The sequence below is a fragment of the Lynx canadensis genome, chromosome B2, assembly GCF_007474595.2.
Source record: "Lynx canadensis isolate LIC74 chromosome B2, mLynCan4.pri.v2, whole genome shotgun sequence".
NCBI classification, from domain to species: Eukaryota; Metazoa; Chordata; class Mammalia; order Carnivora; family Felidae; genus Lynx; species Lynx canadensis.
Genome location: NC_044307.1, coordinates 16831918 through 16849131, shown reverse-complemented (window position 1 = coordinate 16849131; position 17214 = coordinate 16831918). Strand labels below are relative to the sequence as shown.

The 17214-nt window shown below is 44.2% G+C and overlaps 1 protein-coding gene across 3 annotated transcripts in view; it reads right to left on the bottom strand.

The window, feature by feature from the left end:
* The window catches only part of LOC115513585 (androgen dependent TFPI regulating protein), a 75800-nt gene that overhangs the window by 6450 nt on the left and 52136 nt on the right, over window positions 1-17214 (bottom strand). For 2 of the 3 annotated variants that reach the window (XM_032593112.1, XM_030314846.1), the window contains 2 exons: window positions 9853-10004; window positions 295-1155 (listed from right to left, as the gene is read on the bottom strand). In XM_032593112.1, the coding sequence (XP_032449003.1) occupies window positions 1121-1155; window positions 9853-10004 (187 nt within the window). In that variant the 3' untranslated portion in view covers window positions 295-1120. Of the gene's footprint in view, window positions 1-294; window positions 1156-9852; window positions 10005-17214 lie in introns of those variants that run through there. The other variant, XM_030314845.1, reaches the window with a different exon arrangement.

Below are 17214 nucleotides of genomic sequence, written 5' to 3'. Positions count from 1 at the left end.
TACTCTGGGGCCCACACCCAACCCACCGGGACCTGGTGACACGCTGCCAGACTCCAACATGTTGACCCACATGTAAACCCTTGTTACCCATGTTCTTTACAAAATGAAGGCCCCGTAAATAAAGACCCTGTAAAGAAAGACCCACAAAAACCCCCTAGGAAGATCAAAGTAGGGTTCAGGGATGTGCGATGTTAGTCACCTGGCGGTCAGCTTTGTTAAACCATAAGAGCTCACTCAGCGAGGTGTTTTGTACCAACGCGTTCTCGGGGCTCCTCAGGGCCATGTCACTTCCCGTCACTTGCTCCCCAAGTAAGAGGTACATTTATTTGATGAAGTAATCCACATTTGAATGGAAGAGATGTTGATGACATTGCTATGTCCCGTCTTTGGACCTGCCCCAGATGCTCGCTCCCAAGATGGACAGATGTCCCCATATTTTTTTTACAACTTAACTGTCTCATTGCACCAATCAGTTTGCTATCCTGTGAGGCGGACAGACAACTTCGGCAGCACCCGTCTCCCTACATTTATGTCTAGACTGTGGAAAACAAAATAGATGAGCAATCCGTGAAAATGACTAGTTTACGAAAATACTTGCTTTTAGGAAAGTTGGGGTTATTAACAATGGCACCGGACTGAGAATTAGAAGATCGGGGGAACAAATGCTATTGTCTTTGGCCCTCATGCAGGTTATTTTTTATCTAGGTCCTCAGCACCCTCCTCTCTAAAGTGAAGAGTTTTGATGACCCTAAGTTGCTTTCTCTCTCCTAAGCATTCTCTAACGCCAAGTTTATGCAAATTTCCTTGGCCTTTGGCCAGATTTTGACCGCAGAGGCCAGAAGAAGGGAACGAATTCTGAGACAGCAGTTGTTTTTGAACAACTGTCCAGTAAAACCTTTACATGTCCAGTAAAACCTTTCAAAAAACGAAGAGTCCCCAAATTAAGCTACCTTCAGAAACCCTCCTATTAAATTTAATATCATCCTCTGTCCTTTCTGCCTTCCTATCTGACTCTATCACCTCCCCGCCAACCAGAAAGAAAAGAAAAGAAAAAAAAAGAAAAAAAAAGAGAAGTATCTCATGTTTTCTTCCTCTTTTGTTCTTAAAAAATGGCCTGTGATCACTTCCTCTTCTCCCTTGGCTGGATCATGTCACCTGCACAATGAAGAACAGAGAGAGAGAGAGAGAGAGAGAGATCAGACTTCAGGGTTTCCCTAATGGGTATTCTTGTGTGACTAGACATTCACTGTGCCTTGGGCCAGTGGAAGATCAAGGGCAATTATCCCAAGGCAAGTAGATGCACTTTACGAAGTTCTGAAAACCTACCACCTCTCCAGAGAAGGCAAGAAGTGACTCTGTTGTCCCCATTTGGTGCTTGGCTCACAGCTAGCCTGTTGACCAATGGTTCCATTTGCCTTCAAGGCTTCTGCACGTCTAATGTGCACCGACTGATGTCGCTTTTGGTCAAGTCTTTACAGGCGGCACACCACCCATCGACTAACTCGGAGATTGTTGCAAACGGAGATGAAGAGACGTCAAATTAGAGGAGAAATAGAAGAGTGGCTATTCACCTATTTAGGGTTCATTCCGCAACCTCTCATCGAATCACCTTATCAGAACGGGAAAGTACTGGCATATTAGATTCTAGTAAGCTCTTGAGAGGGGCATTCTTCTACTGAAATTATAGCATTAGAGTTCTAGAATCACTTCCGTTCAGCCAGGTTGGTACCTCTGTCTTTATTGATCATACATCTTTACACAAGCTCTGAAATGTCTAACACCTCACGAATGCATTATCCTTTCCACCTGTTGCCAAATGTTAACAATCCTACTTCGAAAACTTTTCTCAAGTCAGCCTCTCCTTGCCCATTCCAGAGCCCTGTTAGTTCTGGCTTTGTGCCACAGCGACCTCATGCCCCTAGTTTCACGCTTCACCCTTCAGATTCTGCCCCCTCCATCAGTTATATCCTTAAATATCTTCTACTAATTTTATTTTGCTAGAAGTCCCCTTCTCGGGGGCTGTAGTGACTGATGACCTGAAATCCCCCTTATCATACTGATTTTCTAGGACAGCAGACTCCTAATCACACAGCCTTTGGGGCCATCCTGCATTCATGTCTCTCAACACTTAAGGACAGTCCTCTCTCTTATTCTTCTACTCATCAATCCAGATACCCTCAGTCACTCCAGAGAAGCCTTCCTACTGTACCCAGCTTTACAGGCTTCGTGTCATTTTCATTTATGATCTCACTTATTTTTCATTTTCCATGTAGATTCTCTCCTCCCCAGGTCTCTGACTACAAACAAAGGACCTCCTCTTTTCGGAAGCATACCCATTTTGTCTGTAATGAATCCTTTTTCAGCTAAATGACACATTAATTCCTTCCTGTTCAAGATCTTGGGCAACATAAGCTTCTCACCTTGGTTCCCCCTCCCCCCCGCAGTCCCTTTGAAGGTTCCTAAAACTCCCTTTATCCATGCTGTTTACCCACCCCCCAGCCCCTCAGGTGTAACTGTAACCATAGCCATACTTCTGCAACCCCAGTTGCCAATGACTGGAGAGTCCTCCATTTAAGAAACACGACAGAAACTGAAGACTTCGAAAGAGCCCAGGAGCGGAAGTGGTGGCAGGAAGTTCCTTTGTGGGAGGAGCACAGGTGGCTCTTTCTCCTAGATCAGAATCTCCCACGTCTAACACTAAACAGCTAGACGGAGCACTGAGACATTTCCACATACCCACAAACACATTAGAGAAGGCATCGAGTATGTCTCTGTGTGGACTTCCAACAATCATTTCTTCTGTAGTGACCTCCGTGGTGTGAACATCACAGAAACCATATTTTTCTCTTTGTTTCTGGCAGGTAGGGGTGGGTCCTCAGTCCTGAATTCTCACGGAACTGAGAGGTCTCTAGGCTTCTTTGAATGCTCAGAATTGGTCTCTGACCACGATTCCACAGCACATGGCTGGAGATAAAGGAACCGTTGACTTAGTAACGGATAGCATTACCTTACGCAAAGTTCACAACAAGGACTCCAAATTCTGACCGGGAAACCGTGTTTGTTATCGCTCTTTTCTTCGTGGCAGGACGGTTCTTCCCGTGGGATGCCCACTAGGAGTTGGCAGGGAGTTAGGGAGCTACGTCCACCCCTGCCTCATGTTAGTCCTTTCTTAATCTTCTGTTAGATAGTACCAAGGAGTAGAGACATTTTAGGCCAAGCATTTAACGTTTGTCTTGTGCAAGATCCAAACGTTTTCTGCCGTCATGGCAAAAAAAAAAAAAAAAAAAAAAAAAAAAAAAAAAAAAAAAAAACCATTCTTTTAACCAACATCACTATGGATACCGTATGTAATTATATTCCTTATTATTCCAATAGTCAGAAAACAGAGTAAGGAAAAACATTATATTCACAAAGATTTACACCTATGTATCTACAATCACAAAAGCTACTGCTGCTAGACTTTGAACTGAAAACTTGAAGAATATTTGCCTAGTTTATGCGGGTTGGCTTGGAAAAGGGTGAGAAGGCAGATGGTTGGGGAGATCGGAGGTGTTAGAAGAATGAGGTTTGCACATGAATGAGTAAAAGTTTCAGTGCAGACGTAGCAGGAAGGCGATGGATTCGAGGTTCTGGCTGGAGAAACCCTCGTGAGGAAAGAGGCAGTGAAAGGAGGAGAAGCAGTAATCCAGTTTGGACTCTGTTTGAGCTGAGGGAGATGAAATCGGGGCGAGAAAGGCAAAAAGGAGACGCAATTTTGTTGACTGAATGCTGCCCCTGTGAGACCACGCTTTAGAAATACATACGGACTGGGGCGCTTGAGTGGCTCAGTCAGTTAAGCCTCTGACTTTGGCTCAGGTCATGATCTTAATACTCGCAAGTTCGAGCCCCACGCTGGGCTCTGGGCTGACGGCTCAGAGCCTGGAGCCTGCTTCGGAGCCTGTGCCTCCCTGTTTCTCTTCTCTTCCCCCCGCTTGTGCTCTGTCTCACTGTCTCGAAAATGAACAAACATTTAAAAAAATAAAAAGAAATGTATATGGAGTCATCTGATAAGATTCTTTTGTGAGGAAATGATCAGGGGCAATATGCAAGATAGAAAAAAATCACAAAGCAAATATCTTCATGTATAAAACTAAAGAGGTAGACTAGATGGCCTCTAAGCAGCTTCAACAATGAAATCTCCCTTTTAAAATAGCTGATCTACGGGGGCCCCTGGGCAGCTCAGTCGGTGAAGTGCTGGGCTCTTGATTTCAGCTCAGGTCACTACCCCAGGCTCATGGTATCACCCTGAGTCGGGCTCTGTGCTGAGTGTGGAGTCTCTCTCTCTCTCTCTCTCTCTCTCTCTCTCTCTCTCCCCCTCTCCTGCCCCTAGTCTCATTCACTCTTTCCCTCCAAATAAGTAAATAAACACTAAAAAAAAAGATCCTGTCTACAGAAAATAGTATTAAAGGAAGGCCTTAATGTTATTCTGTCCTAGCCATAGACAAAGTCACTTGGTTAGACTAGAATTTTCAGTTTATAAACTCTCCTTAGGAAGAAGAGGATTTGTGGTCTCAGGCCCTGACAAAGGATAGTCTGATTCAGGGCACAAGTCTCTCAGGAATGTAAGAAGAGGGGTCAGGGGCCAGAGATAAGCTGATTACCTCTCTGGCCACAGCTACATATGAGAGGCTTTGCCATGTTGTCCTGGAGGCACTTAGCTCCTTCCTGTGCCTGACCTGTCTTGGGGGTTGTGTTTCTCTTCCTGAGGAAGAGACCTGCATCTGGACGTCAGCATTCTTGTGTCTTATCAAGGAGAAAACAAGAAAAGAAAGAAAATTCAGTACTTAAATGGCAGACAAGGAAGCCTGAACCGGAATCCCTTGACAGTCCCTTTCTCCAAATCAGGGTGGAAAGAGTATGTCTGGGGCCTCCCTAGGTGCTCAGACATGGCGGCCCAAGCTTACACCGATCTGCCAGAGGCTGTTTCACCCTGCCTGATTCTACTGTCGTTTGAAATGTATGTTCCATCTAACTCGGCCCGAAAAGTAGAAATCGAATCTTTCCTGGTGGACGTCTGGTCCCCCCAAAGTGACCCAGTGCTGGTCCAGTCCTCTGTCCTGTAACACATGACAGCTAGCACAAGAAGGGGGGGTGAGATGGCGACAGGTCAGGCAGGGTGGCCCTCTGGCACCGCCTGAGAGCTCTTCGGGCCACAGCATCCCCTTGGGGACCAGCAAGACCTTCCTGAGGGCCTGATAGCATTTGTCTCCCTGCACACAGGGCCGGTCCCGTGAGTCTGTGCTCCTGGGGGACATCATGTACTATCCCGGTTTACATGTGATCACCGGCATCACCTTTTCCTTCGGCCCTTCTCACTCCTCCCCACTGTCACCCGCCAACGTGACACGCGAGGAGGTAGGAAGAGGGTAGGCGTTCAGCCACTGTGGCCGTCACTGCAACAGGCCAGCAGCATCAGTAGCTTTCTTTGGGTGTAGGCATCGGAAGGCCAGAATGCCCTGCCATACCTCAAATCTGCTGAATCTACTGCATTTTAACAAGAGCCTCGTGTTAGCGAGAGCTGGAGGCTCATGCAAGTCTGGGAAGTGCTGCTCTGAGACGGTGGCTCCGGATGTTGCCTGCAAACCACAGTAACTGGAAAGCTTTGAAAACTATCGATGCCAAGGACCCACCACCAGAGACAGCGGTGTCATTGGTCTGGGGTGGACCCTAGGATCAGTGTTTCTCAAACGCCCCCAGTGATTTAGCAACAGTGATTTTACAATGTGGCGAGGAGATCAAGGACCGTTGCTAGAGAGTTCCTCGCATGGTCGATGGGTCCTCACTGGTATTTTCTTGACCGCTTGGTGCTTGGCTGATAACTCCTGTGTCTCAGGATTTCAGAATCGGGGATTCTGATTAATTCCGGCCTCGGTTAGCCTGACCTCCTCCATCACTCTAGCTTTGGAAGAATTGTTTCACCTGTGTCGATTTGCCCGCAGCTGTGTGATTGTTGCTTTTCAAGGGCCTTCGGCTGGGGAAACTGGTCATTGATGCGTAAAACTGAGGGAGAGGATGGGAACGCCCGCATAGAAAAGGTGACTGGGTTCTGAGGAGGGAGAATGACGTTAACGGCAATGGTCATGGGTTCTATGTGCCAGGCCCTGGTCTAGTCACTTGACACTTCTCCCATCATTTACGGTTTTCCGGGATGTTAGGAGGAGGCTACTAGGATTGTCTCTGTGATGCGCAAGGAAAACGGGAACACTACTGTGAAGGCACTATTCAGTGCCTTGCCCGGGGTCACAGGCCTACCAGGAGTAGGACCAAGGTAGGAACCCGGGCAGTCTGGCACAGAGTTTTTCCCCTAACCACCACCTCCCCCTGCGTCACTGAAGCACTCCTTAGAGTTTTGCTCTCATCCAAGGAAGCTCAGGTGTGAACAGGTGACAAAATCGAGGGAGCCCTGGATTTGGACCGAGGAGGTGGCTGCCTTCGTCTCTCCCTGGATCCAGAACAGAAGGTTCGGAGAGGAACCCAGAGGTAGAAGAACCACACGGCTGATCGTCCAAGCCTCGACAAGGCTAAGCTACATGCACACTGGCGTGGCAGGCATTGACCAGGACTGTCCGAGGCAAACTGGCGTGAGGTCCCGTCACTGAGTCGTTGAAGGGTACTGACACAGCTTACTTACGTGGCCCGTTTGTGGCTTGGTGGGGGACGTAGCCTAGTTTCCTGATTTCTAGCCCAGGGCTCTACCCCCCGCTTTGCACCGCCTGCCATAACGTGCGTCTCTTTTCAACAGCTCCCCAGCCAGGATTCCATAGCGTCACTGTCTCTACTCCTTAAACTCTCCGTCCAGTGCTTTAATCTCCAACCATCAGAGTCACTCCTTGACCCCTATATCCAGAATCCTTGTGCACAAAATCCCGTTAAATGCCTAGACAGAAGAACCCTCAGATCTCTTTTGTCTGCATTGATGCATCCATGGGATAAGCTAATGGAAAGGGGAGATTCAAAGATGGAAAAGACATACCCTAACCCTTATAGAACTCAGGGTCTAGGGTGAAAACAAATCTCTGTGCACACCAGAGAAGGCTTCCTGGAAGGGGTGAGTTGATATGATTCAGTGGGTGCGAGACAGGCAAAGACTGGGGAATGTGAGAGACTGAAGCCCAGGATGGTGAGGAACAGCATCAATGTGTAAAGAAAACAAGCAATTTGGGGGTGCTGGGGAACACATTTAGAAAAAGCAGAGGAGAAGCCAAGGCAGGGATTGGTTCACAGAGACCCTCACATGTCATCCCAAGAACTTGGATTTTCATCTGTAAATTGGGGAAGGCTTAAAGTGTTTTAAGGAGACTAAGACGTGAGAAAGTGTGTTCACATAGATAGTTCTGTTTACTTTTAAGCAATTTAAAAGTGTTCACTGCCATTGGAATGTTAAGTGATCTAATTTCTCCCTCTCTTTTAAATTTTTAAAAATGTTTATTGTTTTAAAAGAGAGAGAGAGAGCGCAAGCAAGCCAGGGAGGGGCAGAGAAACAGGGAGAGAGAAATCCCAAGTAGGCTCCTCGCTGTCAGCGCAGAGCCTGACGCGGGGCTCGAACTCACGAACTGTGAGATCATGCTCCGAGCGGAAGCCAAGAGTCGGAAGCTTAACCCACTGAGCCACCCAGGCGCCCCTCTAATTTCTCTTTTAATTCTTATTAGACCATTTGTAATTATGATCTGTTTAGAATTTAACCCATTTATGATCTTATTCTGATGCTATATAGGACTTTTGACCCAGTCTATTCTTTAAGGAGACTCTAGATTTCTTAAAAATCTAGAGAGAGGAGAGGGATGCGTGGCCACCCACAGTAATCTCTATCACTCACATGAACATTCCCATGTGTGCATGTGAGGGTCCACGTGTTGACCCTAGCCTAGTTACTCATTGGGACCTAACTGTAGTGAAAAATTAGATGTAGTTCTTAACCAACGAAGCTTATTTAAACGCACTTTGTGTTGTGGGGCACTTGGGTGGCTCAGTCGGTTAGGCATGACTCTTGGTTTGGGCTCAGGTCAGGATCTCACAGTTTTGTAGGTTCAAGCCCTGTGTCAGTCTCCTTGCTGACAGTGCAGAGCCTGCTTAGAATTCTCTCTCTCTCTCTCTCTCTCTCTCTGCCCCTCCCCCACTCATACTATCTCTGTCTCTCTCAAAATAAATGAACGTAAAAAAAAAAAAAAAGAGCTTTGTGTTGAACATAGTGATCTCAATACTACTAAATTTGGTGAAAAAATTTTTAATTCAGTGGATATTTAAAAGCCACTGTAGAATAAGAACTTAAAAATTCATCATTATTGAATTCAATACAGTTGTTTTAAAAAGTTAACGTTCTCTAAGCCCTGAGTAATCATATTTTTCTCTGCACATCTTGTTTCTGTCACATTTCAAATGGATTAGGTTCTTTTTTTCTTTCTTCATATATATATATATATATATATATATATATATATATATATATTTAGGGAAGACATCAAAAATCCTTACCAAGAACTTCAAGTTGCCAAACCAGTTAGAATTAGATGTCAACACATCTGAAATGTCAACAAATTCCCTGCCCCCCGGGATAATTTCCTGTGATTTGGAATGCTGATTTTGGGAATAAATAAATACAACATGAATGAACTGGTTTTTAAGCGTTTGCTTTCAAGGATATTGCCTTTAAGATTTTCCCAACCAGTTAAATTCTCCAAGAGGAGAAAACAAGTGAAAAAGCCAAGTTGCCTGCTTATTTCTCTAGGGTCTCATTCTCCTCTCAGAAATATACACTCTTGTACTGAAGCTTCTGAAACTGTCATGTTGTTTTTCTTTTCTTTCTCTTTTTTTTTTCTTTTTTGCATACACGGGCTTATGTTTTCACACCAGTTCATAGATTGGGCGGAAGAAGCCACTTCTGCCATTTCTATTTTGATAGAACAGAATGGCATGTGGGCGAGTGATGTGGGGGACTGTATGTGACTCTTGTCTTCCTTATATACAAAATCAGGGGAGAGTTCCTGTACTTCCCTTTGGGTAGGGAAAAAAAATCATGATTATTTTGCAGCCTGACTTTTTGATAGTTACTTCTCCAACAAAATAATATTCTGGGGGTCGGGGCAGCGGGGGGAGCAAGGAATCAAAGAAAATCTATTTTAAAGTCAGCTAAGTTTTTTTTGTTTGTTTGTTTGTTTGTTTGTTTGTTTGTTTTTTAATGAAGAAGCAATATGGTTCCAACCACCTAGAATTGGGAAGCTTAGCTTGCTGACCTGTTCACTTGGCCTAAGACCCTGTCTAAATGACAATTCCCATCTCAAGTACAGGGGGTGATTTCATCTGGTAAATGTTGTGCTAAGGGTTGAGAAGCAGCCGAATGGGAGAGGGATGGGAGGCCATCTGGGAAAGCGCTACTGAGGGTGAGAACTAAGAGGTCATCTGGACCCACACCCTTCAAGAAGAAAACCTTGACATTTAACAGCTTGGATCGCTCAGTCCCTCACTTAAGGGAGGAAGACTCTGAGTTCATTTTTTCACGCGGGGATAGTGACACCTTGCTCTTGCTCTGGGTCCTGAACTCTCTAAATAAGATTATTTTTAGGCTTAAAGTTAAAGGAGGTGCTGTGTGTGTGTGGTGGGGGGGGGCAGGGAAAGAATGTGATGGGGTCCTTTAAGAAAATGCAAACTTCTTCCAGGCTTTCCCTTTGCCTGCTTTGGTAGGACCTGAGTCCTCTGGACAGAGCCATCAAGGACCGCTTCCTTCTGCTTTGGACTAGATTCTCCCTCTGTTTTCAGGAGGAGTGGAGAGAGTGTAAGGAAGACGTGTCTCTGCAGGTAAAAGAGAAATAAACTGACCCCATTTCCAGTGGTTGAGCTTCTCTCCAAGTAGATAAATGCAGGCGGTAAAGATGTAGCTGAGGGAGAAGAAGGCTGTCAGCCCCACCGGGCTGAGTCTGGCAAACAAAGGATACACCCACGTACCGGTCTCAGAGTAGATCCATAGGACCCTGCAGATAATGACAAATCACAATAATTAGGACGATGGGGGGTGGCGTGGTGGTAAAGCCGTTTTATCCTCAAGATCAGTGGGGTTCTGGAGCCCAGGCAGATGAAAAGAAGCCATGGGGATCATTTGTCAACAGCTGAGGTGTTCCACAAACCTACAGAAGTGATTCTTTTCTGGATAAATAGGCTTGATTCAAAGAGACATCCTATTTCATAAGGTGTGCTGGGCTCTTCTACCTAATCCATTAAAATTCAATGCTGGTGAAAGAATATGGGAGAACATCAAACACATCATCAGCCGAAGAGAGTATGTGAGGACGCGAATTATTCTTTTCCCTGAGAGGTAGGGCCTGCCGAGACATTGAACTTGCTGAGATGGCATCATTTTCTGGCTCTCAGCCAGACAAGTGGGGTTTGCGTTTCTGTACCTAAGAGTCAGGTGTAGCCCTGAGTCTCTTAGGGTAGGAGGGACAGAGATGGAACATCATCGCTCTATTGCAATAAGCCTTTTAGAGGTAGGAGAGGTTTCGTTGTTGGCCCCGATTTTCAGCTCATGAATCTTAACCATGGATACAGTGTTCAGTAGGAAAGGATGGATTTACAGGAGGTTCGGATCCTGCTCACGTGAGGATAAAATAGAAGTCACTTCTGTAAGCCAAGAGAAGGAAAAGAAATGCTAGGAGAGGAGCCACGATATCTAAGAGAAGCCTGCAAAGGCAGCATGCTGGAAACCAACTGCGTCGCACGATGCCAAAATCTGAAATAACTTTTAAAATTAAACATGGGGAAGATGATGTATCTAGCAGAGTTTATAATTGGTGAAGCGGACAGAGCCTGAAACCAGCCTTCTGTGATTCAAAGTCTAGTTCTGACACCTATTACCTCTCTTACCTTTAGCTGTTTATCGAACCCCCTCTGCCTCCTGCCCTCATGTGAAACGTGAGGGGTGCAAACAGCGTCCATATTATAAAGCTGTCATCAAGATTAAGGGAGTTAACCCATGTACAATAAAATAGTGTCTGGCCCACGGTGATCATTTAATAAGAGTTTTAAAGCTTTCCTCTCTTTAGGGATGGCACAGAGGGGTCTTAGCAACCTTTCTTTGAGGCTCCCTGTCTCCAGTAACAATTAGGATAGACCGGGTCATGCTTCAGAAACAACAGGCGAATTTTGATGCCCTAGGTTATCAGTTCAGAGGGAAGAATAAAATTCTGAGCTTAATTAAACTTTCAGAAAACCAAGTGTACTCTGGGTTGTTTAAAATGCTTTAGATTTTTCAAATGCTTACGGAAGAGACAAGGACTAAAATCAGCGTCAGGACTGGGGTGAGGCAAGGGAGGCACCTATGGTATGAAATTCAAGGGGCCATCTCTGTACATCCTGAACACAATCAATATGGCGAAAAGGAAGCCTATGGAATGGGAAACGATATTTTCAAATCACGTATCTGCTAGAGGATTAATATCCATGATATACAAAGTACTCCTACAACTCAACAACAGCAACAAAACACCCCAAACAACCCCATTAAAAATGGGCAAAAGGATAAATGGACCTTTTTCCAAAGAAGATACACAAATGGCCAACAAACACATGAAACGGTACTCAGCACGTCATCAGCCAAAGAGACTGCTGTGGAAAACAGTGTGGCAGTTACTCAAACAGGTAAATATAGGATTATCATATGATCTGGCAATGCCACTTCCTGGTACCTACCCCCAAAAAATCGAAAGCAAGGACTCAAAGATACATTTGTATACCTGTGTTCATAGCAGTATTATTTTCTTTTTCTTTTTTTTTAACGTTTATTTATTTTTGAGACAGAGAGACAGAGCCTGAAAGGGGGAGGGGCAGAGAGAGAGGGAGACACAGAATCGGAAGCAGGCTCCAGGCTCTGAGCCATCAGCCCAGAGCCCGACGCGGGGCTTGAACTCATGGACCGCGAGATCGTGACCTAAGCTGAAGTCGGACGCCCAACCGACTGAGCCACCCAGGCGCCCCAGCAGTATTATTTTCAAGAGCTAAAACATGGAAGCATCCAAGTGTCCATCTATGAATGAAGAGATAAGTAAAACGTGGCATAGACGCACAGTGGAATATTATTAACCCTTAAAAAAAGGAAGGAAATTCTGACACGTGGTACATCATGAACGAACCTCGAGGATACAAACCAGTCCCAGAGAATACCTACTATACGATCAAATCCATAGGGACAGAAAGCAAAACGGTGGCTGTCAGGGCTTGTGGGAAGGAGGGAATGGGGGATTACTGTTTCATGTGTACAGATTTTCAGTTTGGGAAGAAAAAGGTCCTAGAGACGGATGTTGGTGATGGCTGCACAACATTGTAACTATTTGATGCCACGGAGTTTAAAAATAATGAACATGGTAAATTTTTGTTATGTGTATTTTACCAGAATAAAAACAATTCAAGGAAGCATCTGTCTTAGGGTAGTAGAAATCAATCTAGGGCTGGCCCTGGGTGCCTAGTCCTGGCCATGCTCGTACCACTCTGCTGTCCCAAACTCATCTAGATGCTTCTTTTACGTAATTAAAACTTTACTAGATACAAAACAAACAATATTATTGTTTGGGAGGAAAACATTTCCTCCACCTTTCACGGTCGTTTTGGCTGGTCTAAGAATTATATTGACACGTGACAAACAGGAGAATACCAAATTTAATTTTGTATGTATGGGGGCTCCACAAGAATATTGGGCCCATATGCAGTCAAACAATGGAAACTTACATGTCATTTGAAACCAAGGGATAGGGGAGGGTGTTCTGGGTCTTCAAAGGGAAGGAAGACAACTCACAGGAAGATGAGAGAGAGTAGAGGTTTGTTAACTGAATGTTTGCTGGGCCATACACAAGGAGGGCATAAACAGACTTTGCTAGGGTCCTCCCTGTCCCCCTCACCTAGTTCATATTACACTACGCTTATCTATGGGGACAGCTCCCTTCCCAGAGCAGACCCTCCATTTAAATTCTTTTAGGCAGTTGGGTGAAGGTCAAAGTTTCTTCCTCAACCTTCTGCTTCTTAAAACTAATCAACATAAAATAGTCCTCATGCCCGGGTGCCTGGGTGACTCAGTCAGTTAAACATCCAACTCTTGATTTCGATTCAGATCATGATCTCATGGTTCGTGAGTGCAAGCCGCTCATCGGGCTCTGTGCTCACAGGATGGAGACTGCTTGGGGTTCTCTCTCCTCTCTCTATCTCTTCCCCTCTCCCATTCTCAAAATAAATGAATAACAAAATTTTTAAAAAATGAAAAGAAAACAGTCCTCATGCCTAAGAGACGTTGTGGGTTTCGTTCCCCTACGTTGTCATTATTATCAATATTGGGATTCTGTGAGATGTGCATCCCATGGGCATGTGCATTAGAAGGATATCTACAGCACTTCTTTCTTACATGGCTGCTTCTCATGACAGACCAGAGAAGGTATAAAGGACAGAGAGTAAACCCCCAAGGAGCTAGGGCTGGAATTTGGGGTCAACAGGGAGAGCTGAATGCACTCCAAACAGATTGTTTTAATTAGTTCACTTTGTTTACTTTATACACCAGAAATTAGGGCTTCCTAGTTTCCATGCACATTTATGTAAGATAGTCTGTGAATAAGGACATTCCCCTGGAGGCCTGGAAAGTTTCTCTTTATTTACTTCATTTTTGTTTCCTTCAGCATAAGGTTCCATAAAGGAAAGTTCCTGAGGTAAGTTAATGAAGTCTGTAGTTTCACAGAGAAAGCGCAAAGAAAGTTAGAAGTGTATTGACTGTCAGCGGAAAAGTAATGAAAATACAAATACAACAGCACGTAGAAGTGCAGTTATTTAATGAAGGGCAGTCAGAGAAAGAGAGACAGAGAGAGAGGAGGAGGAGAAGGAGGGGGAAGGAAGGAAGGAAGGAAGGAAGGAAGGAAGGAAGGAAGGAAGGAAGATGGAGGCCAAAATGGAATTCATCAATGTCTTCTTAGTCAATGTCAGCTCTTTCCCAGCCCCCATGTAAGATGCCACGAAACCACATCTAATTGTTTATCTATTGCACTCATTTCCTAATCTTGGTCCAGGCTCCTTCATCCAGAAGGGTTTCTGTAATTGTCTGCTTGCTGGGCTTTCTCGGACCCTTCAATCCACTTTCCTTACCGCAAGCTACTAGCGATCCGTCAATCTTTCCAAAAGAGAAATCTGTTCAGGGCACTCCCCTGCCTCCAGTGGACCCCACCAATGCTTTAGGAACATACCCAAGCTCCTTTACCCAGCCTATCTGGCCTTGTCCTGCCCACCTGTCCACCTTCAGATCTAGAACCCATCCATATTAGACGCTTTTCTGTTTCTTAAATAAACCAGGCACTGCAGCTCTGGGCTTTCACTCATGCTGTTGTCTCTGCCTGGAACACCTGTGACCTTTCCGCTTCCTAGGACACACTTCTCCTCGCTCTGTGCCTGGCTGAACCATACTCACACTTCAAGTTTCAGCTTGTAAGTCAATTTCTCTAGAAAAGATTTCCCGAAGATCCCATAACACCCATTCAGTTAGGTTCTTATGCCAGATACTTCCTTTACCATGAACTTACCCTTGTTGTTTATTTGATTGTCTTTCTCAACCTGGAATGGGACAAGGATTATATCTATCATGTACATCTGTTTCCCAAGTGCTGGGAACATGGCAAGTTCTTTATATTTTTAAGCAAATGACTCTTTGGGGTGTTTCTACTAGCACCTATAGTTCCCTCTTTATATATATACACACACACACACACACACACACACACATATATAACATATATATATAACATATATATATAACATATATATAACATATATATATAACATATATATAACATATATATAACATATATATAACATATATATAACATATATATATAACATATATATATAACATATATATATAACATATATATATAACATATATATATATATTAATGTTTATTTTTGAGACACAGAGAGAGCATGAGCAGGGGAGGGGCAGAGAAAGAAGGAGACACAGAATCCAAAGTAGGCTCTAGGCTCTGAGCTGTCAGCACAGAGCCCGACGTGGGCTCGAAATCACAGACTGTGAGATCATGACCTGAGCCAAAGTTGGATGCTCAACCAACTGAACCACCCAGGTACCCCAGCACCTATGGTTCTCTAACCGCTGTTCACTGCAGCTTCTGCAGACAGCTCTCAGCTTCGTGACCCATCAAGAACATCACAGCCTCTAAAACCAGGGAGGGGCGCCTGGGTGGCTCAGTCGGTTAAGCGGCCGACTTCGGCTCAGGTCATGATCTCGCGGTCCGTGAGTTTGAGCCCCGCGTCGGGCTCTGTGCTGACAGCTGGGAGCCTGGAGCCTGCTTCTGATTCTGTGTCTCCCTCTCTCTCTGCCCCTCCCCCATTTGCACTCTGTCTCTCTCTGCTTTTCAAAAATAAATAAATTTTAAAAAAATTAAAAAAAATAATAAAACCAAGGAGATGTACCCTTGGCCTTCCAGGCTTTAGTTAATCGATTGCTCACTTTATTAATACTTTGAAGAGGCCAATAATTCTGACCCTCAGTTCAGAGAACAATACTCTATGTCCTTCTAGAGCTGTCTGCTGAGTGAATCTATATGAGTCAGGCTGGGCAGGCACAGACTGGCAGCCAAAAATTAATCTTTTATAGTTTTCTTATCCTAGATATTACAGCATCCGATGGTTCTCATAAAATTCATATTTTCTGTGTCTTATCAGTACACAAACAGTGGAAGTCTGTGGGTTAGGGACTAGTAGATAAAAAGGGGTTTTGTGGGCTTTACACATATACTTGCTTTTTTTAATTTTTTTTTTTGAGGGAGAGCGAGCACAAGTGGGGGAGGGGCAGAGAGAGAGAGGGGGAGAGAGAGAATCCTAAGCAGGTTCCACACTGCCAGTGCACAGCCTGATGTGGGGCTCGAACTCACAAACTATGAGATCATGACCTGAGCTGAAGCGGGATGCTTTACCAGCTGAGCCATCTAGGCTCTTGTATGCATATACTTCGTAAAGCATGAACACTCATGCTGTATCAGTATAATAATAGAATTAAAGGGCCCTCTGGCCCCATATTTTCATGCTGACTTCCTACAAAAGCATGCAAGATGGTCACAGTTGCACCTGAGACCAGAAGGCAAGCACAACCTGAATTCACATTTTGTCAACAAATTCAACAAATTAGCAGAAGACTTCCTACCGTGAAAATGTCCTTGAGAACAACTGGGACCTGGTGATTCTTTAAGGTGGGGACAGAGCCTATTGCTGCCTTTGCAATGCAGCCCCGTGTCACCCTTCTGTTCACCTGCCTTCCCAGGCTCCCAAACACAAACAATGGAAGGTCGAAGATACCTGCCAGCTCTGGCTTTTTAATAGTAACTTGTGAATTTCTACCACTGTCTTTTTTTTTTTTTAAGTTCATTTATTCATTCTGAGAGAGGGAGAGCGTGAGAGCAGGAGAAGAGCAAAGAGAGAGGAAGAAAGAGAATCCCAAGCAGGTTCTGCATTGTCAGTGCAGAATCCAATGTGGGGTTTGAACTCAGAAACCATGAGATCATGACCTGAGCAGAAATCAAGAGTCAGATGTTTAACCGACTGAGCCATCCAGATGTCTCTTCTACCACTGTCTTAAAAAAATCCATGTTAGGTAAAGAATGTAAGAAAAGAAGAGAAGAGAATGAGGAGAGGAGAGGAGAGGAAAGAGAAAAGAAAAGAAAAGAAAAGATAAAAGAAAAGGAAAAGAAAAGAAAAGGAAAGGAAACGGAAAGGGAAAACAAAGAAAGGAAAGGAAAAGATAAAGAAAAAAGAAGGAAAAGAAAAGAAAGGAAAGGAAAGCAAAGGAAAGGAAAGGAAAAGAAAGAAAAGACGAAGGAAAGAAAAGAGAAAAATGAAAAGGAAAGGAAAAGAAAAGAAAGGAAAGAAGAAGGAAAAGAAAGGAAAAGAAAAGGAAAAGAAAAAAGAAAAGGAAGAGAAAGAAAGAAAGAAGAAAAGAAAAGAAAAGAAAGAAAGAAAAGAAAAAGACAAGGAAAGAAAGAATGAAAGGAAAGAAGAAAAGAAATAAAAAAAGAAAGGAAAGGGGAAAAAGGAAAGGAAAAGAAAGGGGAAAAGGAGGAAAGAAAAGAAAAGAAAGAAAAGGAAAGGGAAAAAAAAGAAAAGATAAAGAAAAGACAAAAAAGGAAAAGAAAGAAAAAAAATAAATAAAAG